General features: G+C 42.8%; 1 protein-coding gene across 1 annotated transcript; it reads right to left on the reverse strand.

Annotated features, from left to right (window-relative positions):
• Window positions 1–5210: 5210 nt before the first annotated feature.
• IBSP (integrin binding sialoprotein) lies at window positions 5211–24860 on the reverse strand. Its single transcript, XM_081877197.1, has 7 exons — window positions 24792–24860; window positions 20723–20788; window positions 18769–18819; window positions 18597–18668; window positions 14607–14687; window positions 8976–9095; window positions 5211–6201 (listed from the first exon to the last, which is right to left on the reverse strand). Exons 2-7 carry the CDS (start codon window positions 20774–20776, stop codon window positions 5635–5637), a joined length of 945 nt encoding a protein of 314 aa, XP_081733323.1. The 5' UTR covers window positions 20777–20788; window positions 24792–24860; the 3' UTR covers window positions 5211–5634.
• Window positions 24861–27407: the final 2547 nt, after the last annotated feature.

Genomic DNA, 27407 nt, shown 5'->3' on the forward strand with positions numbered 1-27407 from the left:
TCTTGTACTTGTTGCTTGGCTGAAGAACTGCATTTCAAAATTTGGAGATACCCAGAGTTCAAAGGATGGCTGCCCTCTGGTTTGGAGAAAGTATTTCAGAAAGTGAGAATTAAACAGGTTTGTCTTAAAGTGTGAACTGAATGGAATTCCTCCCCTAACCCAAGCCAACCCTATTTTAAAAGAACATCCTGTGGGGCAATTCCACTCTCCCTTGTATCAGTGGAGGAGGAAGGAGGTGCAGGTGTCATCACTGAGGAGGATGACAAAAATATGAGTTTTTAATAATAATAATAATAATAATAATAATAATAATAATAATAATAATATAAATTGGGCTCACAAAACTTTTTAGTTCAGTCAACAAATGGAATGAAACACGGCTGGCAAGACAGGAAAATTGGTTTCCAGGTGGAGAAATCGAAATTAGAAACAGAATTGTTAGAACCCAATACTAAGAATTTATCCAGAATGTATAATTTGTTGCTGAAGTGGAATACAATAGATGAGACAGTTAAATCAGCTATGATTAAATGGGCACAGGACATTGGTCATGACATTATGTTTGCTGACTGGGAACAGTTATGGACCACCGGCATTAAATTTACGGCATGTAATGCCTTAAGAGAAAATATCATGAAAATGATTTATAGGTGGTACATGACCCCAGTCAAGCTTGCGAAGATTTATCATTTGCCCAATAATAAATGCTGGAAATGTAATGAGACTGAAGGTACCTTTTTTCACCTGTGGTGGACCTGCCCAAAGATTAAAGCCTTTTGGGAAATGATTTATAATGAAATTAAGAAGGTACTTAAATGTACTTTTCATAAGAAACCAGAGGCATTTCTTCTGGGTATGGTTGGCCAACTGGTGTCAAGAAAGGACAAGACTTTTTTTATGTATGCTACCACAGCAGCAAGGATTCTTCTAGCAAAGTATTGGAAGACACAAGAACTACCTACACTGGAGGAATGGCAGACGAAAGTGATTGACTTTATGGGATTGGCAGAAATGACCGGCAGAATCCGTGACCAAGAGAAAGAGACGGTGGAGGAAGATTGGAAGAAATTTAAAGCTTATCTTAAGAACTGTTATAAAATTGATGAGTGCTAAAATATCAAGGGAAAGGAAGATGCAGAATTACAGCTGAAACTGTTTGATGAATTAAGATGAAATTGAGAAAGAATAAGTTATAATTTAATTGGACTAAAGGGTTGCTGAAAAACCGTAAAACAAGGATGCAGTGAGGGTGAGGTATGGGGAAGTCTGAGGAAGAAGGTTTATGAAAATGAGGATATGAAATTATACTTGTTTGTATGTTTTTTGTTTGTCGATGTTTGTATGTTATTTTGTTGTAAAATTGGAAAATTATAAAAAAATTATTAAAAAAAAGAAAGAAACACGGCTGGCACTGGGCGCCACACTGTGGGGCCCGGCACTTACCATGGGGCCTGCAGCATACCCGAGCCACGTGTCTCTCCTGGGAGTGACATGGTGGCTTGGGCGACTGCAGTGTGGGACTTGTGTCTGCACTCCGCCTCTCCCTCAGTCACCCTACAACTGAGGGGGAGGCAGAGAAGAAGCAGAAGAGTTTGAATTTGATATCCCGCTTTATCACTACCCGAAGGAGTCTCAAAGCAGCCAACATTCTCCTTTCCCTTCCTCCCCCACAACAAACACTCTGTGAGGTGAGTGGGGCTGAGAGACTTCAAAGAAGTGTGACTGGCCCAAGGTCACCCAGCAGCTGCATGTGGAGGAGCGGAGACATGAACCCACTTCACCAGATTACGAGTCTACCACTCTTAACCACTACACTGCACCGGCCGGTATACAATGCAGTGCGCCCCCTTAGGCGGCTTGCCCCACCCACATGGGCGGCTCGCCCCGCCCCCAGCTGCAGGACACGCATGCCACACCTGGCATCCGATGGCTAGCTACCCTGCATAACAGCTAGTTCAACTTTCCTTGCATAATTATGATGTAAGCTGCCATATCTGAACTCCTACTTCACATCAACTGCCTCTGGCCAGGGGCAGAGTAGACACATTGTCGCAACATCAGCACATGGGATAAGTTGATATTACAGAGGGGATGGAGGAACCTGGCATTGAGCCACCATTTTTATTGGAAGCTGTTCTATGTGACGCAAGGATGGGAGATCTGCAGCCTTGTAGATGATGTTGCTGGACCTCAACTCCCATCATCCACTGCTGGCTGGGGCTGATGGGAGTTAAAAGTACAGCAGTATCTGGAGGGATGTGTACGTCCCTGTTGTATGGCACAGTTCCAAACTCAGTGTGGTTTTGTAGGTTCCTTTCCATCTTATTTACCATCATGGGTGTTGAACTGAAAGCGATGAAGTTAAAAAGGAGGGCTACATCGAGTGAGTCAGAGCAATTATGTTCTGCTTTTTTGAGTACCGGGAATGCATTTTTGCCTAATTGGTTGTAATTGTAGCTTCTATTAAGTATACAAAAAAAAAAAAAAAGTTGCTGTGGAAAGTTTAGGGAGTAATTAGTCTATTTTGCTTGAGTATCTGTAGGCAGCAAGTCTCCTTAGCCAGATGCATCAAACAAATTTGAAGCATGGTAAGGAAATATACCTGTGGGCTGAGGTAAGTTAAAGGGTAAGGCAGCTCACAGGGTGAAGAAAGAGGAGGCAGGGAATAAAATAGCAAACACAGCTTGATTGCCAGACCAGTACCGTGCCAAGTCAGTACCCGTGAAAGCTTAAATATTTGCTGTGGTATTAAAATAAATGCAGAGCATGGGCAAATGGTAGATAAAATAGGGAGCTAATTGCTCATAATCCCCATTTAGATTTATTAATAGGTTCTGGTTTTCCAGTCTGCTGCTTTTATTAAAATAACGGCCATAATGCACAGTTGTTTTATTGGCGTAAATCATTGCTATGGCAACAGCTAAGGAGTGAAATATTGTGGTTGTGATTGATGAGTAATTTCAAGTAACCTCCTCTGGATTAATCTATGTTAGAAAACCCCAGCAGGTGTATGGAGGTCCTGGGTTGGCTGGACAACAGGACCTCCCTCATGTGGGTCCAAAGGAAAGCAGAGCGATATGTTTGGCACCAACTTGGCTGCAGGAGTTGCTGGAAGGAGATGCCATCCAACCATCTTTAAAGCCCTATGCGGCCTAGGACCCTCGTACTTATGGGACCGCCTCTCCTGGTATGTCCTGCAGAGGACCCTAAGGTCCATGAATAATAATAGCTTAAAGGTCCCGGGCCCTAAGGAAGCCAGACTATCCTCCACCAGGGCCAGGGCTTTTTCAGTGACGGCTCCGAGCTGGTGGAATGCTCTGTCCCACGAGACTAGGGCCCTGCAGGACTTGATTTCCTTCTGTGGGGCCTGTAAGACAGAGCTATTCCACCTGACCTTCAATTTGAATTAGCCTGATCCTCTATTCTCTTTTCCCTTTCCTCTTCTATGAATAAACCCTTTCTGGGACCCCACATTTAAATTCTTCCCTGGTCTCCTTGCTGGCCCTAGTAGGACCAACTTGGCCAGTTAGTCCTGGTGTTCATTTGATGTCTACTGACTGGGCTTTTTTCTTCTTCCTCAAAATGACCCCTGAATTTTTGAATTTTATTGATATTGATGCTGCATTTTATGTTGTATTTTATGCTGTTTTATGCTGTTTCTAAGTCACATTTTAATTATTAGCCTCCCTGAGCCTGGTTTTTAAACCGGGAAGGCCGGGGTATGTATAAATAAATAAATAAATAAATAAATAAATAAATTATTATTATTATTATTATTATTATTATTATTATTATTATTATATCTTAGGGACTCCACGCCAGATTTGTGGGTGATTTCTCCTTAGCCTTTTCTTCTCCTGAAGATATCTCATGGGGCAGTGGAGATTTAGGTTCAGAGTTTTCCTTCTCCTAGATGGGCTAATAACCAGAGTGTAGTTGTTGGATAGAGTTTCCTTTCCTCTTCAGAGAAGGGGAACCTGTGGTCCTCCAGATGATGCTGAACTACAATTCCCATCATTCCTGACCACTGAACATGCTGCCTGGGACTGATGGGAGTCCAATAGCATCTAGTAGGCAACCAGTTCCCCATTCCTTCTCTGTCTGCTTACTGCTAAAGTATTATGGTGTGTGAGCATCAGCTCATACGTAATGGTAGAAAACACTGCATGCATGATGGTGAGACTTGTGTGCTGTTTACTCGGTTGAAGGGAAGTTATAATGTGGAAGAGGAAGCAGTCATCAAAGCTAGTTTACATTTTTACACATACATGACATACAGGAATAGAAATTCACAAGGGAATGCGGAAGTTCTACTTTGTTTTGGTGGCTGTAACTTGAAAACTTATCTGCAGTGTTATCTGTGTTCAAACATGAAAAAGTGTGTCAAGAGAAGTTTCTGGTTCCCATATATTTGTCAGGATTAGGAGTGGAGGAGAAATTCATTTAAAGCCTAATTATCAATTTTGCACCTTCTGAAACACTGTATGTGAACCAAAACACAGCAGTTCTTCAGAATTTGCACTTCTCTGAATTTTGCAATGCAGTTTGCCAACCAAATGATAGTTACAAAAATGCATATATCTGGGGAATGTGTGCATGAAAACGATGCTATTAGTGAAGATAACACAAGAAAAATGTATTGCTGTGGGAAACTGCTTGCAAAAATGTGTACATTAGTCAAAAGTGCATATAAAAATGCGTTTATTAGGAGAAATTTGCACTGAAATTCTGATTAATTTCCATCAGGATCCCCCCCCCATAAAAAATATTGCAAATTGCTGCAAGATGTGTGGAGAACTGTATTTAAGGTTGGAAGATGAAACTCTGGGAGAACTGAACCTTACAGGTCCTTTCATTCCTAGTCAGGATCTGGATGTTTTATGGTTATGCCACATAATGTTGACAAGAGTACTTGAATTATAAGGGGTCGTGGGGGCTCAGCCTTGTTACCTTTTATGATAAGTCCCATAGTTCTTATTTTCAGAAGGCTGTTGGGGACATAGTCTGGCTAAAGTTAGGGGATTCAGTAGATGGGATATGTATATTTCATAACAGAGTTACCTTTCTCTCATCCTATGTCTTCACCCATAATTGGAGTACTGGGTTTTACACTGTTCAAGCTAAGCAGATTTCAGCCTGGCTGGATAGGATGCCCCATGAAAACTGCTCTGCGCTTCCCAAAGGCAATGTGGAAAGAAATGAAAATGGCCTGACAATTTCATCATTCTTTATCTTTACTTAGAGCAAATCCAGCCTGCAGAATGTTTCAAAACTCATCTTGACTTTAACAGAAACACAGGGGCAGAGCATGTACAGCATACGACACACTTCAGTTTGACAATAACTCCATTTGACACACTTCCGAACCGTTCTAAAAAACAAAACTGCAAACCCTACAAAAAGTCCACAACGGGTACATGAATACTGGTCAAAAGCGCAACAAAAACAGTTATTTTTTTAAAAAAAAAACCAGACAAAAAGAATACATTTTCATAGTTAGCAGTAAAAACAGACAGCAACCTCCACTCTCACTTAAAAGGCACCATGTTATATTGTGATACATCTTCCTGAGTAGGCATTTGCAAAGAACTGCCATGCAAAACATTAAGCAGGCCAAGAGATGGCTTCTTTTCTTCATTGGTTGTAGTAGTATTCTTGGCCATAGACATCGTACCCATGGCCTTTGTAGTAGCTATACTCGTCCTCATAGGCTCTGAAAGTATCCCCTCGGGGCTGCCCATTCTCACTCGCGTAGTATTCTGTTTGAACCTCATAGCCATTCTCATAACCGGTGGTGGTGGTATCGTATGGCCACGGCTCTTCAGAGGGTGTGTCATAGTGCCACTGGTCCTCCGTGGTGGTTTCGTATTGGTCCTGATACTCCGTGGTGGGGAGGACTGTGGGGAGCAGGGTGGTGGGAATGGCAGTGGTCGCTTCGTTTTCTTCCCCTTCTTCCTCTTCCTCTTCTCCATTGCCACCGTTTCCGTTCTCTTCCGCGGTGCTGTTAGTGCTTGTGCCGTTGACGCCGCTTCCATTCTCGTCCACCGTCTCTGCTTCTTCCTCTTCCTCCTCTTCGTTTTCTTCTTCTTCGTCACTGTCTTCCTCTCCCTTCCCTCCTTTTTCGGGAGCTTTGTCCTTTTCACCCTTTTTAGCTGCTCCTCCATTTCCAGGTTTCTCCAGGGGCTCTTTCTTTATGGGGCCCTGCATGGACACAAAAATATTGGGGGAGGCAGGAAGGGGGAGAAAACCCAGAGTTAGAAAGGATGTAGGGTGATCCAAGGGAATCAATCCAAAATATGAAAGCTAGGAACATAGTATAACAACATTTCCCACTCATCAACATACCATGTCCGCATGTGATCCCAAATAGCAGTGAATAGGAGTTGTCTAACCCTCTACATGATACAACTTTGACCGTGTATCTATTAGCAGCAGTGTTTGAAATTCACCAGGCGCATTTTGCACCTGGCTATTGGCCACTTAAGGGATGCAGGTGGCGCTGTGGGTTAAACCACAGAGCCTAGGGCTTGCTGATCAGAAGGTCGGTGGTTCGAATCCCCGCAACGGGGTGAGCTCCCGTTGCTCGGTCCCCACTCCTGCCTACCTAGCAGTTCAAAAGCACGTCAAAGTGCAAGTAGATAAATAGGTACCACTCCAGCGGGAAGATAAACGGCATTTACATGCGCTGCTCTGGTTCGCCAGAAGTGGCTTAGTCATGCTGGCCACATGACCTGGAAGCTGTACGCCGGCTCCCTCGGCCAGTAAAGCAAGATGAGCGCTGCAACCCCAGAGTCAGTCACAACTGGACCTAATGGTCAGGGGTCCCTTTACCTTTTACTATTGGCCACTTGCAACCATGTGAAGATGCCTGGGTGCCAGGATGGTGCCTGACGTCTCCTCCATATGGAGGTGCATGCCTGGGGAATTCTTGCATCTTGACTGTTTTCACACATTAGCAACACACCCTGTAGAATTCTATCTGCTATATTCCATCTGTATTGTACAATCGGAATGAATTACAGGAACCAAAAAGTCGTACTGAAAAATACGACTTTCGAACTATCTGCCCCCAAAATGGTAGCTAGGCATTCCGTTTTGGTGACCGTAACCCTGGTTTAAGGAGCCATTTGGAGCCTAGCATATATATCTGAGTTTCTAACTCTGATTAGTGCAGGCATAGGTAAACCCGGCCCTCCAGATGTTTTGAGACTACAATTTCCATCATCCCTGACCACTGGTCCTGTTAGCTAGGGATGATGGGAGTTGTAGTCCCAAAACATCTGGAGGGCCGAGTTTGCCTATGCCTGGATTAGCGGCTTAAAATGCAGCAAGGTTGTTTTCGCACCACTGTGTTTCATGTTGCATTTGCCCCACTGCTGTACACACTAGAGAGGGGCCGAGGATGCCTTCACCTGGTGCCCTTTACCTGTTTGGTTTCCCCGTACCTGCAACCCCTCCCAGACATCTATTGATGAAGCTGTCATGTGCACATACACTGTCATCTGTGCATGTGCCACAGCCTTCTCAAATGTACTCTTGGCTTCACTGCCAAGTGAGTGCAACTACCATTTTCATATTGGATGGAAGGTGATTTGGAGGAAAGCGCAGAAAGCAGCAGCAATCCCCAAGAAGCTACAGGATAGATATGGACTGTGGCTAATGTCACATGTTCTGGGCAGCCTTCCAGAGGCCAGAAGCTACAGTGGGTGGAGAAATGAATATGAATTTTACTTTTATACAGGAGGTTAGCTTCTACACACACCTCTCTCTATCCTCCTTGCGAGCAAGCAAGAGCCATTATTAGAGTTCAAGGGACACATTCCGGACAATCAGAATTAATTACAGATAGGTAGCCGTGTTGGTCTGCCATAGTCAAAACAAAATAAAAAAATTCCTTCCAGTAGCACCTTAAAGACCAACTAAGTTAGTTCTTGGTATGAGCTTTCGTGTGCATGCACACTTCTTCAGATACACTGAAACAGAAGTCACCAGACCCTTCTATATAGTGAGAAGGTGGGGAGGGGTATTACTCAGAAGGGTGGTGGGATTGGGTGATTGGCAGATAGCTGTGATGAGCCTGTTGACGACTCTTAACGACTGCAATAGGTCTTACAAGAAAAAGCAAGGGGTGAGAAGGTGAAAAATGGCTTTGTCATGTATAATGAGATAAGAATCCAATGTCTTTGTTCAGACCAGGTCTCTCCATGGTTTTAAGTTTGGTAATAAGTTGCAATTCAGCAGCTTCTCTTTCCAGTCTATTTCTGAAATTCCTTTGTAATAGAACAGCTACTTTGAGATCTTGTATAGAATGTCCTGGGAGATTGAAGTGTTCTCCTACTGGTTTCTCTGTCTTTTGATTCCTGATGTCAGATTTATGTCCGTTTATTCAGAATTAAGGTTGCCATATCTTGAAGAGCAAAAAAAGAGGACTCTCATTTTAAATATTTCTACTATATGTAGGCTATAAGAAGCTGTGACATATTGCTGAGGGTGGAAGGAGAAGAGAAGAGGGAAGCAAGTCTTCAACCAACCGTTACATCTACGTCTCATCCAGAAAGTATAGCCAGAGACATTTTGGGGGCTGCACTTGCCATAGCACTCTATTTATGTTAGCTGTTTTAGGGTGCAAACCCATGTCCACATTCCACCTGCTGAAGGGCCATACGATGTGGTGAAAGTTCGGCTGTGTCCATAGAGGACCAGATTTGCTGCTGCCATGACAGATATGCCTCTGTCTGAGTTGGATGAGGACCCATGAGGGTAGGAAACTTCAACCCTTTGCCCCCCCCCACAGCAGTCCTGATCTGAATCATCTCCCCTCCACCCCACTATTTGCAATGGGAGGGGAACTTGCCTTAATGCTATTAAGAAGAAAGCACCCCGTTATATGGGATGGTTTGAGGCAACAGGCTGGTAGTAGCAACCTGTACAGCTTTCCATTTATTGCAGGGGTATTAAAGGTCCACCAATCTTACCTGCTTAGGAGGTGTGGCTTTGCTAGTGCCCTTTTTATCTGCAGTCACTGCTGCAGTAGGAGCCTCTGTCGCCTCTTCATTCTCCTTTCCACCTTCATTGTTTTCTTCATTTGACTGTCCCTGGAGATGTATCAAAAACCAGGAATATCAGAATTAATTTCAACTTCAGTAGATGCAGTAAACACTGCCCTTCTGCGTTTATAGAACGGGCAACTCCCCCTCTCCTTCCATTTCTTATGTTTGCAATAACCATACAGTCGTACCTCGCAAGACGAATGCCTCGTAAGACGAGAAACTCGCAAGACGAAAGAGTTTTTCGTTTTTTGAGTTTCTTCGCAAGACGAATTTCCCTATGGGCTTGCTTCGCAAGACGAAAACGTCTTGCAAGTTTGTTTCCTTTTTCTTAAAACCGTTAAGAAAAAGGTGCATTCAGGGGGTGCAGTTGCGACTTGACTTCGAGGAGCAACTCATAGCACGCGGTGTGGTAGCCTTTTTTGAGGTTTTTGAAGACTTTGGTGATTTTTGAAGCTTTTCCAAAATCCGTGCTTCGCAAGACGAAAAATTCGCAAGACGAAAAAACTCGCAGAATGAATTAATTTCGTCTTGCGAGGTACCACTGTATATCTGTTTAGCTTACCATATTTTATAAAAAAAACAACAGACGAAGCTTGAAAAAAATGTTTCCAGGCTAATATTGGAATGATGATCCAAATGCACACATGTTGCGTTGTGGAATCACAACTAGCATCTGGTATTTATTCTAGAGCAGGGGACAGCAAACTTTTTCAGGAGGGGGCCAGTCCACTGTCCCTCAGAACTTGTGGAGGGGGACTGTATTTTTTGGGGGGAAATGAACGAATTCCTATGCCCCACAAATAACCCAGAGATGCATTTTAAATAAAAGCGCACATTCTACTCATGTAAAAACACCAGGCAGGCCCCACAAATAACCCAGAGATACATTTTAAATGAAAGCACACATTCTACCCATGTAAAAACACACTGATTCCCAGACCATCCGCGGGCCACATTTAGAAGGCGATTGGGCCGGATGCACACACATTTTAAGATTTAAATTAGTTCGACTGAGAGATGGGGGATTAGGGCACTTTCTGCTACAGCTGTCATCAAGGCAACTACCTGATATTTGAAGGGCAAACTGGGAAAGTGAACTTCAGGTCCTGGATCAAACATTTGCACTGGCACCAGTTCCTCCAATGCTGGCACAACCTCACCGCAAACTGGCATAACGTCATGTTTTGCAGCATTGCTCTGGCATTGCTGTTGGTCAGAGCAAGCTAAGTACTTCTGTGCCGGGGCAGCAGTTCTTAGGATCAGGCGGTTAAAACACTTAAAATAAGATGTCGTGCAGTGCCAGTAAAAACCTACGTTATTTTCTTCTCTGTTGCGAGAACTTGCAAAATTGCATGGTGTGGCTGTCTATTTAGATAGCAATCTGAGAGCATCACAACCTCTATAAAAAGCAATTATAGTGTTCTTGTTTGTTTAAATGTTCCTGAGGTTCTGCTTTTGTCGAGGCTGGACATAGCCAGTAGCAAAACCATTGAGATGGATCCGAGAAATACAGTGGTGCTTTCTGAATGTTCACAAGTGACAATTCTGCTTTTCTGCATAGTGAGGCTTGTGAATAGAAGCCTCCAGCTGTCTGTCATGGCAGCTTGGAATCCCAAGAGCCCTCTTTCAACTGCAGTATTGCATTTCTACCACTTACATCCTTGTCAGCACCTGATAGAAGAGTGGAAGAACAAGGAAGTGCTGCCAGGATAGGTAAATAGGTGAGCAACAGCTCTGAAGGAAGGGATATAATGAAGCACCCCACATCCCTGTAGCAGCTGTCAGCTACTACAGTCAACTAGAGGCTTCTATGTGATATTTTTCCATTGTTCCTTTGAACATATTTTCAAATGACTTAAAGTTTCTTAAGATCGCAATAAAAAATTATTGGGAAATATAATGCTTTCATTTAGTGCATTTCCATCCACCCCTGAAGGGCTGCTTGTAATGTAAGTCTTACCAGGATTGGTAAGATTTTGCAACCTAATTCAAAAGATCTAGAGGACCCTCACTGTCCCTTCCAACTCTACAATTCTATGATTCTATGACTGTGCTAACTACCTACTCTTTCCCACTTGGAGCCCCACATGTCTTCAATTCCCCCTCCCCACTTTGTTCCTTTTAAAACCCCTAATTTACACCCCCACCTCTTTGAATATATATATATATATATATATATATATATATATATATATATATATATGTAATCCACATACATTCAGTAAATTGTGTTTTAGAGTACTTTTCTCCATACTGTTCTAGTTACTAATTGCTTCCCAACAAAATAGATTATGGACAGAGGGTACAGTGCAAACATTGGCCCTGATGTTCAGACCTCCTGCTCCTGCCCCCCCCCAAAAAGCATTGACACAGGATAGTTGCCTCTCATGTGTGCAAATTACAGCCTAGCAGAGCTGGTAATAAATAGATCTTTACCTCTAAAGCCCTATTCTGTTGCAATTAGGGTTTGCCAACTGTGAGGATTATTTGTTTGTTTGCTTCTTTGGAAAGACAGTCCCCACCTTTCCATTTTAAAGACTATACTCAAGGCAGTTTACAGCAAGTATTAAACACACACACACACACAATATCTATATCATCTATATCTATATCTATATCTATATCTATATCTATATCTATATCTATATCTATATCTATATCTATATAGTTTTAGTGTTTTGACCATCTTCTTCAAGAGAAGAATCAGAATCTCCATCCCATCCTGTTTTTGCATGAATCTGCCATTTTAAAAAAAAATCTGTGTGCAAATTTGTATTTAAATATATATTTCTGAATGTATTTTCTCACAAGAGATGCATCTATCAGTATCCTTTATCTCACTGTACACATTTATAAACATATTTTTATCCAAAAATACATATTTCTAAAGGCACTTTCGTACATTTTATGGTGTTCACACAATATATTCAATAAGTGTACAGTCTGTACCTGTGTACACAGATAGTTGAGCTGCATGCTTGTGGAGTCATTCACATGTAAATTTCACTGGGTGTACAGTTTGTGTGCCTGTGTACACAACAGCTGACCTGTCCAAATCAACAAGTGTACACTCTTTCACACAAACCCTTGTACATGTGTAGAGACTGCTTGTGACTTAGCACCACCAACAGCCAAGAGAGACAACTCCTTTCCTCAGAAAACTTGGGAACTGTTGTTAAAGGTGCTGGGAATTGTAGCTCTCTGGTGGGGGAAACTACAATTCCCAGAATTCTTTGGGGGAAGCCAAGTGCTTTAAGAGAGAAAGGGGGGTTGCCTTATTAAAGACAGGAGGTTAACTTTTTATTAGGGACCTGTCCAACTCTTCTTCTATGACCAGAAGCTCCTTCCATTCACACAGCAAGAAGTTAGGATGCAAAACAAGGTGTTTGTCTCCCTAAAATAATTGTTTCTTATAACTCTTGCCACCAGGTTGGTTCACCTGGAAGCCCAATCTGGCACTTCTTCTGATCCACCAGGTACCATCCTTTGCCCTCAGTCACCAGGCACTGCTCTGCTCTGCCCCTATCCTACCAGGCTCCACTTTGTGATCCATCGAGTCTCATCCTCTAGTTTCCAGATTCTGCCCCTAAATCTCAGGGCCTGCGCCTCAGGAGAGCTGGCTAATTGTCATGGTGACAAGGAGAACCCTACTCAGAAGTAAATCCCCATTGCTGAAGCCACAGAGAACCTATGAAAGAGCCTTTTGGGGGAAAGCCAACAAGGCTTTCTCTAGTAACCAGAGAAATAATAAAAGGTTGGGCGAGATGGTGAGGTCTACATTTAACTTAGACCCACCCCAATAACTGTTCATAAAAACAACACCCTAACAGAATGGGCCTAGAAGGCTCAAGGCTTGAGACAAATGTGTGTAAAGTTCTGATTCTCATGCAGGAACTTCTATTTACATGGGAGAAAACATCTGCCCCCAAAGTACAATAGAAAATAGTGGCACTCTTGTAGCTTTTGACATCCAAGTCAGGCCAAAAAAAATCATTTTTTATAAATACTCTTGTGTCTAAGCACATATTGACCCAAGAGACCATAATGGTACTGAAATGAAGAAGCTATTCCAGGCTGTTCAGGTAAAATATGTGTTCCCCAAATAACATGTATACCAAGATACATATTTACCTAGGAGATTATATCAGCTCTCGGGGAGCTAACACGGTCCTGAGGTAAACACAAACATGGAGAAGATGCATAACAGCCAACACTGCAAATACGCCAGGGCCCAGACCTGTGTCAGGGACCATTGCTCCTTTTGGACACATTGTCCCTTTTTGTGTCAGTGGGCTTGCTTTCTGTTTAACTGAGGTGGGTCTTGTTGTGGATGGCTCTTTGGGGACAATCCAAAGGAAATAAGACTAAAGTCCACTGGCTTAAGGAGACCTAAGTCCTATTGAGTGCAGTGGGGCTGAGGAGTAGTGGGAAAGCCCTTCCTGGAATCTGCCAGGTTGTGGATTGAGTAGACTTTGTACAGTTGAGGGAGCAGGCGGAGAAGCAGGGGAAAGGCTAGGCTGAACTTCCTCCTTAATATACCTATTTTCTTAATGTAGGAAGTGATATCTGGTTTTCAACATCATAATATATCACCAACTAAACATCTAATATACCAATACAGTCGTACTTTGGAAGTCAAATTGAATCTGTTCCTGAAGTCTATTTGACTTCCAAAATGTTTGGAAACCAAGGCATGGCTTCTGATTGGCTGCACAACCTTCCTGCAGTCAACCGGAAGCCACGGAAGAACATTCGCAAACCGGAGCACTCACTTCCTGGTTTGCGGTGTTCGGGAGCCAAAACGCTCAAGTTGCAAAGCGTTCATCAACCAAGGTATGATTATATATCACAATGTCTGAAATAAGGATGGAGCTATTGGCTGGCTTCATGGTTTTCCCCACATTGTGATTTTTGCATAACACCCACCCACACCCACACACTCACTCCCCCCCCCCCATGATTCATGATATATTGCCAGGTCAAAAATTATGAAACCAATGTCACGATATGGATTTCAAACCTGCTTTGGACGATATATCGTCCAGTCCTCACACACATCATGATTTGCAATATATTGCCAGGTTAAAAATTATGAAACTGATATCACAAAATGCACTCCCAATTGGTTTTGGATGATATCTCGATCGTATATATATCACAAGGTGTTTCTTTAAATCATAATTCTTTAGCTATGTGATTATCCTTATAAAAGAATACCTGAGGGTGAATTAAAGCTGACCTGCCCAAGTACTGAAGAACAAAATATTATTGAATGGTTCACCTGAGGACCATAACAGCTGCATTGGTATAAATGGACAAAAGTCACATCTGTCTCTAAACCTTTGGCTCTCACAATCTCTCACTGTGTCTTTAAGGGTTACTTCTTGTTTAGATGATTTGAGACTTGAAAAATATTGCGAGGAACCAGAATGGAAACTTGTGGGCAGTTAGTAATCGTCACCATGGACGCTCACAGAGTACAGTCTATAAAAACAATCCAGGTTGTTTTCTTATGCTCCTTGGTTTGTTGTGACCAATGCCAAACATGTCTCTTACCCCTTCTTCTTCTTCCTCCTCCTCCTCCTCCTCTTCTGAACTATCACCACCATAGCCTTCTTCGGATGAGTCACTGTTAAACTAAAAAGAGATACAATTGTGAGGCATTTCCCGTATTTCTATCACAAAACAGAATGCTGAATTATACACATGTAAACGGTCAGCTTCAGTTCTCAGAAAAACACCCGCCCCCCAAACAGCAACAATCCCATCTGCACTATACATTTAAAGCGGTATCACCCCACTTTAAATAGTCACGTCTTCACCCAAAGAATCTTGCGAACTGTAATTTGTTAAGGGTGATGAGAGTTGTTGGGAGACACACATGCACCCCATTCCCCTCACAAAACTACTATTCTCAGATGTCCTTAGGGAAAGGGATTGATTGTTAAACCAATCTGGGAATTACAGATATAGTGCAGAAGGAGCTTGGTAGTTCACATGCTTGTTATGCATATATACATGAGGCTCCACATTCAAAGTTTAAAACCAGAAGGTCTCTGGTTTGTTCTGTGTCCTACTGATACTGTGAAAGTTATTTTTTAAAAAATTAGATTTACAGTGGTACCTCGGATTACAAACAGCTCGGGTTACAAACACTTTGGGTTACAGACTCCGCTAACCCAGAAGTAGTACCTCGGGTTAAGAACCATGCTTCAGGATGAGAACAGAAATTGTGCACCAGCGGCAGCAGATATCTAAAGTGGTACCTCAGGTTAAGAACAGTTTCAGGTTAAGAACGGACCTCTGGAATGAATTAAGTTTGCAACCAGAGGTACCACTGTATAGACAGCCCTTCATCATAAGATCTCAGGGCGGTGCACAGAATAAAACACAGGATAAAAACAAGAAATTATTAAAAACAAAACAGTAAAACAATAACCCATAGACACATTTAAAAGGTTGTAGAATATTAATCAGCCAAAGGGGGACATTTTTGGCTGACGCCTATCTATCTGTCTGTCTGTCTGTCTGTCTGTCTGTCTATCTATCTATCTATCTATCTATCTATCTATCTATCTATCTATCTCTATCATCTATCTATCTATCTATCTATATCTATCTATCTATCTATCTATCTATCTATCTATCTATCTATCTATCTATCTATCTATCTATCTCTATCATCTATCTATCTATCTATCTATCTATCTATCTATCTATCTATCTATCTATCTATCTATCTATCTATCTCTATCATCTATCTGTCTATCTATCTATCTATCTATCATCTATCTACCTACCTACCTACCTACCTACCTACCTACCTACCTACCTAAAATTATGTGTCTAAACTTAAACAAAGAAGCAAGGATTATGAAAAATGGATGCTGCTCAGCATCTGACCTTCAGCCAAAGAGCTCAGAGGAGCTTATCATAGAATCATACATCTGATGCCCAGAGAGACTTCCATGCAGGCTTTTTATATGGTGACAAGCCTACTGAACTTCAACCACAGAGCTGCATATTATGTTTTCAGACCCCCTTTTAGTGCCATGGGCTAGATCACACTTCTCAGCTCACATAACAATCTGCACCTTGGCAATGCTCTCAAGGGGTGTGTGTGTGTCAGTTTCTTCCTATCACCCATATAAAAATCAGGAATGTTGCAGAAGCATCCTGCGTTTTAGGTTAGGAAATGTTATCCCATTACAAGCATTAGGGGTCTGAACAGTGTACCTAGACATCCAAGCAGTCTACAGATGTTTGGGTTGTATGTCTATATTGGCCTTAACCTAAAAGCCACGCCTGTTTTTTATGAGGAGGCAAACAAGAAAGATATGAACAGAATTCATCTTCTACACAGCGAAGCACAAAAATATCTCTGTACTCAAGAGACATGCCAAACCACTATTCTGCCGGCACAACATTCCCAGAAGCAGGACCATTTTTAGGCTTCTTACATGAGCTATCCTTGAAAACATGTAATTAGCGTCCCCCTGCCCCAGCTGGAATCTCTCTCTTACATGCAAGAGTAGGGGTGGAGGGACAATGTCAATTCTGTTTGCGTTTCAAAGGGAACCTGAACTTACTTAAACAATAGGAGACCTGAAACACAGCCATCCTTTGACATTCACAGTAATCCAAATTTTGCAATGCACATCTCCAACAAATTAATGTCTACAAAAATGCATATTACTTAGGTGAAAGCATGCATAAATTAAATCCAGTTGTGAAAATAACATGCAAAAATGCTTTACCTTACGAGAAATGGCTTGCAGAAAAATGTGTACATTGGTCAAAACTACATACAAAAATCTGTTTATTAGGAAAATTCTTAAGGAAATTTCCTGAGGATTTTTTCCACACACAACTCCCCCCCCCCCAAAAAAACCTAAAGAAATGTGGAGAACTGAATAAGATTGGGGGGGGGGGGAAATGAGATACTGAAGAGAACCAAAATTGTCAGATCCTTCCATCCCTATTCAAGAGACAATGATCAAGACTCCTCCATATGAAACTGCCATGTGAATAGCTGCAGGCAAAGGTTTTGTTTCCTTTTCTTATCTTTACAGTGGAAGTTGTTATTATAAGAAATATTGTGACTTGTATTCAGAGGCATGAGGCAAATTATCTCATGCACTGCCTCCCTGGGCCATCAGCACTGACCTCACGGGGACCAGCTTAAAATTCCGAAATTCTAAACACACGCACACAAACCTTTTTTTGTGGTGTATGTGGCAAGGACCTGAAACTACAAAAGGGATTTCACATAGGGGTTGTGGGTTTCGTGGTTCTGTGACTTGTATGTCATTTCTGAGGGCTACACACAGATGGAGATGGTCTATTAGGGTGAATGGCAGACCCTATTTTCCAGGGACAGTCCTGGTTTCTGATTTAGTCCTGGAATGTCCTGCTTTTCCTTAGGACATCCTGATTTTCATCAGAAAAATGTTGGAGGGTATAGAGTTATGCAGTGCTTTTTTTCCTGGGGGTACGCATACCCCTAAACATTTTGTGAATTATTGTACTTTTGTCCATTTACTGTATTTATTTTCCCTGATTTGAACTATAAAAATGGTGATTTTCTTGAGTCAAAATGAGAGTACAGTCATACCTCTGGTTGCGAACATGATCTGTGCAGGAGGCACGGTCGCAACCCGCAGCATTCACAGCCTGAAGCGCCACATCTGCGCACGTGCATGACATGATTTGGCGCTTCTGCGCATGTGTGTGACGTCATTTTGTGTTTCTGTGTGAGCGCCAAAACCTGGAAGTAACCCATTCCAGTACTTCCGGGTTCGGTGCAGTCCGCAACCCGAAAATGCACAACCCGCAGCGTTCGTAACCCGAGGTATGACTGTACCCCTAAACATTTTTTTAGAAAAAAAAGCACTGGAGTTATGTGACCCCCCGAACCAAGGAGATAAGCAATTATACAAGCTTTAGAAGACATCTGAAGTTGGCCCTGTATAGGGAAGATTTTAACGTTTAATGTTTTATTATGTTTTCATATGTGTTGGAAGCAGCCCAGAATCGTTGGGGCAATCCAATCAGATGGGTGGGGTGTATATATAATAAAATTATTATTATTATTATTATTATTATTATTATTATTATTATTATTATTACAAATGTTGAATGGTATGGAATGGTGCACTGTTCAAGCAACCTCATTCTGCCCTTAGCCAACTCCTACTTGTCTGCCTGCTTACCTACATCCAATCCAGAAGGTGGCAGTAGCTGTGACTTCCTCCTCCTTAATTTCAGGATTGCCATTATAGAACTCAGAAGGGAGGAGAACGACAGCAAAACGATAATTTCTTGTCTGTACCTCTTATTGGCTCTGACTTCTCCTACCGTTGGCCTCCTGGCATTCCGCCACACCAATCCCAATTGACACCAGTCGCTACTACACAGAGGCAAAACACTAGAGCCATCATATAATAATTAATTAGGCTCAAAAGGGCCTCTAACTCAGCACCTGTATTTGCCTTTATTTTGTGTCTCAGTAATGGTTCTTATATTTTGAAAAGGAATTGCATTTACCTGATATCTCTTTACAGGTGGGTAGAGGTAGGGGTACCTATAAAGAAAATACCTATATCTGTTCTTGAATACCTGCCAGAAAAAAAGATAGAAGAATTTCAGCTGTCGAATTTAAGGAAAGCATCAACACATTTCATTTTGAACCGAGAATTTGATTTAGTTGACAACATACTGCATTTTCTTCAGAATCCTCTGCTTTGAATCTTCTTCTGAAGTTTTTTACCTACAAGAAAAGAAGAGATTATTTAAGTCAGTGGTGATTTCCCTTTTTTTCCTGCTTGCTTAGCTGGGTTTGGGAGTTTCCTAGGTGAAACACATATCCACAATAGAAAGGAAAGTGTTCTTTATTCCTTCCCCACTTTCAGGCTTCTGATCTAGGGTTGTGTTATAGTAATTGTATTTTGTCCATACGTTGCACTAAAGTGCTGTTTGCTTCTACATTAGCTTCACCCCACCACCACCACCACCACATACACACCAAACAACAACGCTAGAGTGACACCTAGTGATGTATGCAGGATTGGCCTTCATAGATCAAAGCTATTTCTGCTGAGCAAAGAACCAAAACTGTTATCCTTCCTTCCTTCCTTCCTTCCTTCCTTCCTTCCTTCCTTCCTTCCTTCCTTTATCTGTAGTGTGATGGACCTCTTTTTATTTCTGTAGGATGGAGTTGGATGGGATATAGAAAAGAGCAGCAGTGTGATAAGAGAAAGAAATATATCATTCTAAACTGTACAATGTACTATGTGCAGGCATATAAGAAGCCAGAGATTTCCGCCCCATCCTGTGTTGTTGTTGTTGTTGTTGTTGTTGCCACCAGCGTTGCTTCCATTTTGCTGCAGTTCAGCTTCTTCTACAACCTGCATTATTCACCTTGCTATTTGCTGTGGCCAAAAGCAATCAAATCAATTATGTAATTAATTTCAATGCATTTCACTGGAAGGGAAACATCAGAAACATTTGCAGACTGAAAAAGACAGGGCGAATTTCACTTATATTCTGTTTCATGATTTCTGTTCCTAACCTCAGATGAACATGTGAATTGCAACCATTTCTGATGACATTTCCATTTCTGATGGAATTATCTTGCATTCCTAAAGGAGGCGATATTTTCACTTCTGTGAGTTAGCTGCAAATAATCAAAGCTCTAGGTGGGATACAAATTCACCCACCCACCCAAGGGCCACATTCCCTTGGGGGTTATTTGTCCCGGGGGTGCAAACAGCAGCTCCCATCCATCTATTCAAATTGACACACAAGTGCATCCTATTCATCCATCACCCATTTATTCTCTCAGAGAGAGAGAGAGAGAGAGAGATACGTACTGAGTTGAATAGGATCCAAAATGCAGCAGTCTGATTGGTCCTAGAACAATAGGATTCAGAATGCAGCAGTCTGATTGGTCCTAGAACAATAGGATCTAGAATGCAGCAGTCTGATTGGTCCGCAGGAGCCACCCAATCCAACTCCAGGTGAAAGTGAATCCACAACCTGATTGGCCTACAGGAGAATCCCAGAATTAGCCAATCACGTGGGGCCCATTGTGTAAATAATGTATATAAAGCAGACATTTTGGGGGAACTTCCATTCCTCACTACTATGAGCTGGATAAAGAGCATGAAATCCACTCTTGACTCCGAGTATATTTCAGAAGTCAAGGAGAAGAGATGGAGCTGGAAGAGGATGGGAAGGCTCCTTGTACACATCTTCCTTGGATGCTAAGCGGCAGCTGTTTGATTTTGTCTCATGAATGATATTGGTATGTCTTTCTCCTCAACCATGACTTTTGTGGTTGTGGCTGTGGCTAGGCAACTCGGACATCAATCCATGACCAGTCCCCACTGGGGATCTCCTGCCAACTTATCCACACACACACCCATTCTGTTTGCATATGGCTGTGTGACCTGAGCAAGAGACAGGCACATTGCCAATATACACAGAGTTTTCTTGTAGCATTTCAACGGTCCACCAGCAGGCAGGGCCAGCTGGCAGGGAATTCCATTGCTAGATGCAAAAACACAGAATGGAAGGGTCAGTACCCTTCAGAAACAGTTGCAATAAGTGTCATTGAAGTAGATGTTCACAATGAATCCCGTGCTACGTAAATAATTGCTGATTTTACTCACCGAGAAGGCGCAAGCTATTCCCAAAATGCAGAGGAAGATTAGGGCTGCCTTCATTTTTTCTGATTTCTGAAAATAAAAAAAGAAAATACACTTCTAGGTTGGGAAACCAGGCATTTATACATGACAGGTGTTATTTTCATGGTCCTATTCACACAATAAATGTGTGTAGAGTAAACACATGGAAGAGGAAACAAGGCTGTGTCCACTGGGCCCACCAATGACTTCCACGTGTTCATTGAGAAATCCTGGTCAGTGTAGACAGAACTGAGCTAGGTGGACCAATGATCTGACTCTGTATAAAGCGATTTCCTAAGTTTCTAACAGAGCCTACGTGTTTCTTGGCAAACTTACAGAGCCTCTTGACTGAGAGCCAAAGACCAAGAAGGTGAAAGTATTAGACCCATCCTTCAAAAACTCAGGGCCAGATCCAGCCCAGCCCCCACCATCAGATGCCAAGGCGACAGATGCTGAGGGGATAGGGAGCTAAGGTAAGGTGTCGGAAGACAGAGTTGTTGTTGTTGTTAAAAAGGTAAAAGAACCCCTGACCATTAGGTCCAGTCGTGGCCGACTCTGGGGTTGCGACTCTCATCTCGCTTTATTGGCCGAGGGAGCCAGCGTACAGCTTCCGGGTCATGTGGCCAGCATGACTAAGCCGCTTCTGGCGAACCAGAGCAGCGCACGGAAATGCTGTTTACCTTCCCGCTGGAGTGGTACCTATTTATCTACTTGCACTTTGAAGTGCTTTTGAACTGCTAGGTTGGAAGGAGCAGGGACCGAGCAACGGGAGCTCACCCCGTTGCGGGGATTTGAACCGCCAACCTTCTGATCGGCAAGTCCTAGGCTCTGTGGTTTAACCCACAGCGCCACCCGCATCCCTGTTGTTGTTGTTAATTGAATTTATATACCGCCCTATACCCGGAGGTCTCAGGGTGGTTCACAGAAAAGATCACAATATATAAAATCAAAGTAAAAACAATAACCCAATACCCTCCCCCCAAAAAGCAACATTTTAAAAGGGTACAGGATGTCAATCAGGTCAACCAAAGGCCTGGTTAAAAAGGAACATTTTTGCATTCCACAGAGGGGGAGCCACTGCAGAGAAGGCCCCGTTCTCATGTTGCCACCCTCTGGACCTCTCAAGGAGGAGGCACAAGAAGGAGGGCCTCAGAAGATGTTATGTAGGCCGTGCACGCTTTTGCCATGAACCCACTAAGCTAGCCTGCTGCCTTCAGATAGATGGAGGGTGCTGTGCTCTGGGCAGCGCTAAGAAGGCTACCAGTTCTGGCTGGTTGTGGTTTATGTCTGTGGAATTGGGGCAGGAACTGTCTTGTCCTCCTTTGCCTCAGACAGCAATGTTCCTTGGACTGGTACGGCCTACTATGTTGATGGCCTCCCTTCCTGGTGTTGGTGAGTGGTCCCTCCTCTTATATATTTCTGCTTGGACATGGTAGAACCTCCGCAGGTGGAGGAGAGTGCAAGGGCAGAGGTGAGCACCTTTGCAATTGCTCACAGTGCCCCACAGCAATGTGATGTTGCCCTGAGGCACTTTGAGCAGTCCCAGAGGCAGCCACCCTGCTGGAAAAGGGAATTTAGGCCATTGGCCTCAACAATGGTAGACCCTTGGCTGAGGCTGCTGCCTGCTTGTGCCAGGTTTGAAACGGGCTGCTGCTATTGCATTGATATATGATCTGTTCCCTTCATCTGGTGCCCCTCCTCCTCTCTCCCTTGGTCATGTTTCAGTGTGACCAACACGCTTCATCACGTTTCAGCATTGCCAATATACCCTCATGCGATGAGTATGGCTGTTTTGCACTGTGAAGTTGCTATTTCTTTGCAGCAGAGGAAACTTAAGCAAAACAGAGACATAAAAAATGTTGTACTTGACTTCACATTTGCTGTCAAGATGGAATTTTAAAAAGGGTTTTTTTCTCTGAAATATGGCTGCCAAACATGTCCTATACTCAAAAGCAACTCTTGATCATGTTATAATCACATGTAATAGTATAGGCATCTATTATGTTATCATCATCCTATCATGTAATGGAGACCATCATAGCCTCATGTGATATAATAGGCACCTCTTATTTCACTGTAGCTCCAACTACCCATTATTTTTGAGAATTTGGCAGTGATATTGTGAGGAACAGCTGTCCTGGAACAGCTCCATGGATCTCAGTGGGATAGGAAGTAATACAAAGTTAACTGAATGAGGCTGGTGCTCCTCAAACCTCAAAACACCAACTCTGGACTGATTCCATGGGCCAGCTGTGGGCAAGGTTGAGAGAAGGAGATATCTTTATCTCATTTCAGTCATCCAGCCCTGTTAACAGACTGATATGCCAATCCATTCCTTAACAACTTCACTGTTGATATAAGGCAGCGGGAGTGGCTATTTTTTGACCCAAAGGTCATCCTTGTCCAATTCTTGGAGACCTCACATCAGTGGTAAAGGTAAAGGTAAAGGGACCCCTGACCATTAGGTCCAGTCGTGGCCGACTCTGGGGTTGCGGCACTCATCTCGCTTTATTGGCCGAGGGAGCCGGCATACAGCTTCTGGGTCATGTGGCCAGCATGACTAAGCCGCTTCTGGTGAACCAGAGCAGTGCACAGAAACGCTGTTTACCTTCCCACTGGAGCGGTACCTATTTATCTACTTGCACTTTGATGTGCTTTCGAACTGCTAGGTTGGCAGGAGCAGGGACCGAGCAATGGGAGCTCACCCCATCGAGGGGATTCGAACTGCCCACCTTCTGATCGGCAAGTCCCAGGCTCTGTGGTTTAACCCACAGCACCATCCGTGTCCCGCATGTCAGTGGTAGACATTGCCAATAATGGGTGTGGCTACCCACACGCTCTCTTGAACACAGCTCCTCCTCTTCCTCAGCTGATCAGGGCGGATTAACGCCTCCTCTCTTCTTAAATAATCAATATGATGACTGAAAGGGGATGTCTGCATCTCCATCAGGGCACTGGCCTCTACCTATCCCAGTTCTGTGCCGCCCCCCCCCCCCTTTGCCACTACAGTCAAAATTGGTGGAGTCTTGGGGAGGCAGAAAACTTTCTTGTGGGGCTGGATCAGGCCTTGAATTCGTGAGTTAGCCACCCATGTTAGGTAAGTTCCTTGCCAGTAAGGATTGAAATCAAAGTACAAGGGCTGGATAAATGAGTCTTGAATATTCTGGAATAAATCACAATGGTTACAGCTTTATATGCATTCACTTCATTAACATAGACCAAGGCCCCTCAATAAACGGTCTAAAGTAATTGATGGCACCCACATTCTCAGTCTGGTTTTCTCAGCATAAAATCTTCACAACTTGGTGCCTTCCACCTGTTGTTGGACTACAACTTCCATCAGCCCCAACCAGAAGGGGATGATAGGAGCTGTAGTCTAAAACATTGGGTGGGGGGCACCTGGTTAGGGAAGGTTGATATAAAGATTGATCCAGGAAGTCCCTTGTCATTTATTTTACTTCCTCCATACAGCAGATGAGTTCTCATAGACAGTGTGTTGCTTATGGCCTCCTAATGAGGTCATGGCTGATGTGATGTCTGAGGAACCCAAGTAGATATAAGCAAGACAGTTACCTGCTAGGCTCAGGCTTGTCTACAGACGGCAGAGAGAATGACAGTGACTTACTCAGTAATGTATGGATTGCTGAGTAAATGAATGGAGAATACTCTGAACATGCACAAAATGCTAAATAAATGCTAAGTATTAGCATAGGCCCATTACATAGAGCTAGAGAAAACTATTGTGGTTGTTAATAATTTTGGACTTCCTGCCCTCCCTCCACCCACTAGCAATGATGTAAAATAAAGTTCAGCCAAGCATCTCTGAAGCCAAAGAGCTACAAAATACTACTAGCTTGTAAAATGTAAAACATTCCAGGTCTTATTCTGTTTAAGCAATTTCTGGCTAGCAAGAGAATGATTTAAGTAAGAGAAATTGTACTCTTGATAAATTTGCACCTACAAAACGAAACATAAGTTACCTCAAAACTAGAGTCAGAAATCCAGAAATCCGTGGTCTAAAGAGGAGAGAAAATTACAGTTGCCAGTCACTTACCAGCTTGCAGTCCTGAGAGTTTACAGGCTAGTCTCAAAGGAGTGAGGGGACAGAGATTTAACAGTTCGTCTGTTTGTTCTCGGCCATCCTAGTGGGATATAAGCACTATTTTTACCCTTCACCAGCCAATCACTGCTTCCCTTGAATGATGTCATTGAGTGGACTCTTACCAGAAATTCTCCAAACTTCAACATTTTTCTAGTCACAGATTTCGTTTATAAACACACAGTGCCATTTTAGTGCCCAGAGTTTTGGATCATTCCACTTAATTGAAGGTTTGAACCAGAGATGAATAGGTTCGGATGCCGAGCTGCATAATGATGGTCTGGGTTTAAATTAAACTAAATATCGTGAACATTAGTTGGGTGGTTTTTTTTAAAAAAAAGAACGTTTTTTTTTTCTTTTGTGGGGGGAAGGCAGAAATTGCAAAGGGATGGAGTGAGAATTTCTCCATTTCCTCCTGTAATGCTCTCTACAAACAGAGTGAAGTCATTTGAATGTGAATTAGAAATAACTCTGACATCAAAAGGGCCACTTCACCTGTGATGTTATTTCTGCATGGAGCTGCTGTAAATAAGCATACGTTGCATTAAAATAGACATCTGTACTATTTTCTCAGTTAACAGCAGTTAACTATTTTCAACAGTTAACAGCATGTTTTATTTAGTGTTTAGATGGCACTTTTAAAAGTGTTCAATGCACTTTGCATATAAGACCATTATGGTGATGCTAGACTACAAGTTCCATCATCCCTGACTATTGCCCATGTTGGCTGGAGCTGATGGGAATTGGTGTCCAACAGGATCTGGAAGACCATAGGCTCCCCACCCTCGATCTCATTGAACATCCTGTTTTCCACACTGTCCAATCAGATGCCTATGGGAAGCCCACAAGAAGAACATTCAAATGACTTCACTCTGTTTGTAGAGAGCATTACAGGAGGAAATGGAGAAATTCTCACTCCATGAGTTGCTCCCCAGTAAATATTATTCATTGGCAAACTATTTCTGAACCTTGAGCTTTCACAAATAATAACTATTGATAGACTTCTCCTCTGTGAATTTGTCTAATCCTCCTTTAAGTCCATCTGAACCAGCTGCCATCACCAAATCCTTTGGCAGGGGGACATCCGTAGATTAATTGTGCAGGCTGTGAAGACGTACTTCCTTTTGATAAGTACGCCCTCTCCCAAGAAATTTCAGTAGCCTCAAAAGAGTTTCCCCAGCTCCTCCATCAAAATACTTATCCAAAGTTTCTCCAACCTCCAAAATGCATTTCAAATTTCCACATTGCCCAAAATGACACTAGGTTGCGGCATTGTGGATGAAACAAAATGGTGGCTCGGTTGCCAACACAGTTCCAGCAGCAGCAAGGGGAAAACAGTACAACCTAGGTAAAAAAAAAGAAGGAAGCTATGCTGGGATCCTCAACTTTGAAAAACTGTTGGAGAACTTTTCCTTCTCCAGGAGAAAGTCGGTGAAATGTTCCCTCACATTTTTTCCTGCCCATTAAGAAGGTGGAAAATTTTTGATAGGTCATTTGCAGACAGCTCTAAAAGCAGTCAATGAAGACAGAAGATGCTAAATACTTCATATATGTGGAACAACGGTGTTGTCGTAAATTACTGAGCCAGAGCATAGACATTAAATTGGATTATGGTCAGGACCCCAGGGTCAGCTACCCTAATCCTGAAGAACTGCAACTGGCCACAAGTGATGTATGCAATGCTTTTTGGTTCCTTTGAAGACTGGCACCTTCTGAAGTTGTGACCTCCCAACACAATTCTAGGCTTGGGACTCCATGCTGACTCAGAGGGAAAATGGCCACCTACATTCAGGGCAACTTCCAGAAAACATGCTCCTTGGTGGTCTGGCACTTGGCTGAACAACCAGCAGAAGCAGTTGGCTGGGATTTGCGACGGACACAAGCTCCTAAACTGGAATTGCCTTGGCGAATATTTGCATGTTATGCACATTCCAAATTTGAGAGAAGCATGCTAGTTCTACATTTGAAACATCATAATACGTGTCATTCTGATGCAAACATGAGAGAACTGCAAACCAGAAATGGATTCTAGCGTGCAACCTGTGTCCAAAATCCAGATGGGAAGGTCATTTCCTGCCGAAATAACCCCAGTTGACACTAGGTACATTTTTGTTGCGAACCCAACATGATGGAAAGTAATTGTAAGCCATGCTGAAAATAGGAATCTCTCTAGTTTCTCCTGGGATCTAGTGTCTGGCTGGAATAAGAAGAATCTTTATAAGACGATGTTGCATAAAAGTTTCAGTACTGGATGTTCTGACTTGAACCAAGATTTAAGAATGAACAGAGGCCTGGAGAAAGGTCTGAAGGTAACTGATGTAGTGCCATCTCTGCAGTTTTGCAGATTTTGACCCAGCCAGTACCAAGGTGGGTGATGTCTTGGGTGGAAGGAATCCCATGTATCTTGCTCTGAGGCCTAGTAATAATACTAAGGCTGCAATCCTATACCCACTTACCAAGGAGTAAGTCCCAGTAAACTCACATAGAAAAAAGTGGCATTCTTTTCTCTCTCTCTCACAAGACGACACATGCCAAAATGGCCGCTGCAATCTCATGCAATTTCAGGCTGCA

The sequence above is a fragment of the Podarcis erhardii genome, assembly GCF_964252035.2.
Source record: "Podarcis erhardii genome assembly, chromosome: 9".
Classification (NCBI taxonomy): domain Eukaryota; kingdom Metazoa; phylum Chordata; class Lepidosauria; order Squamata; family Lacertidae; genus Podarcis; species Podarcis erhardii.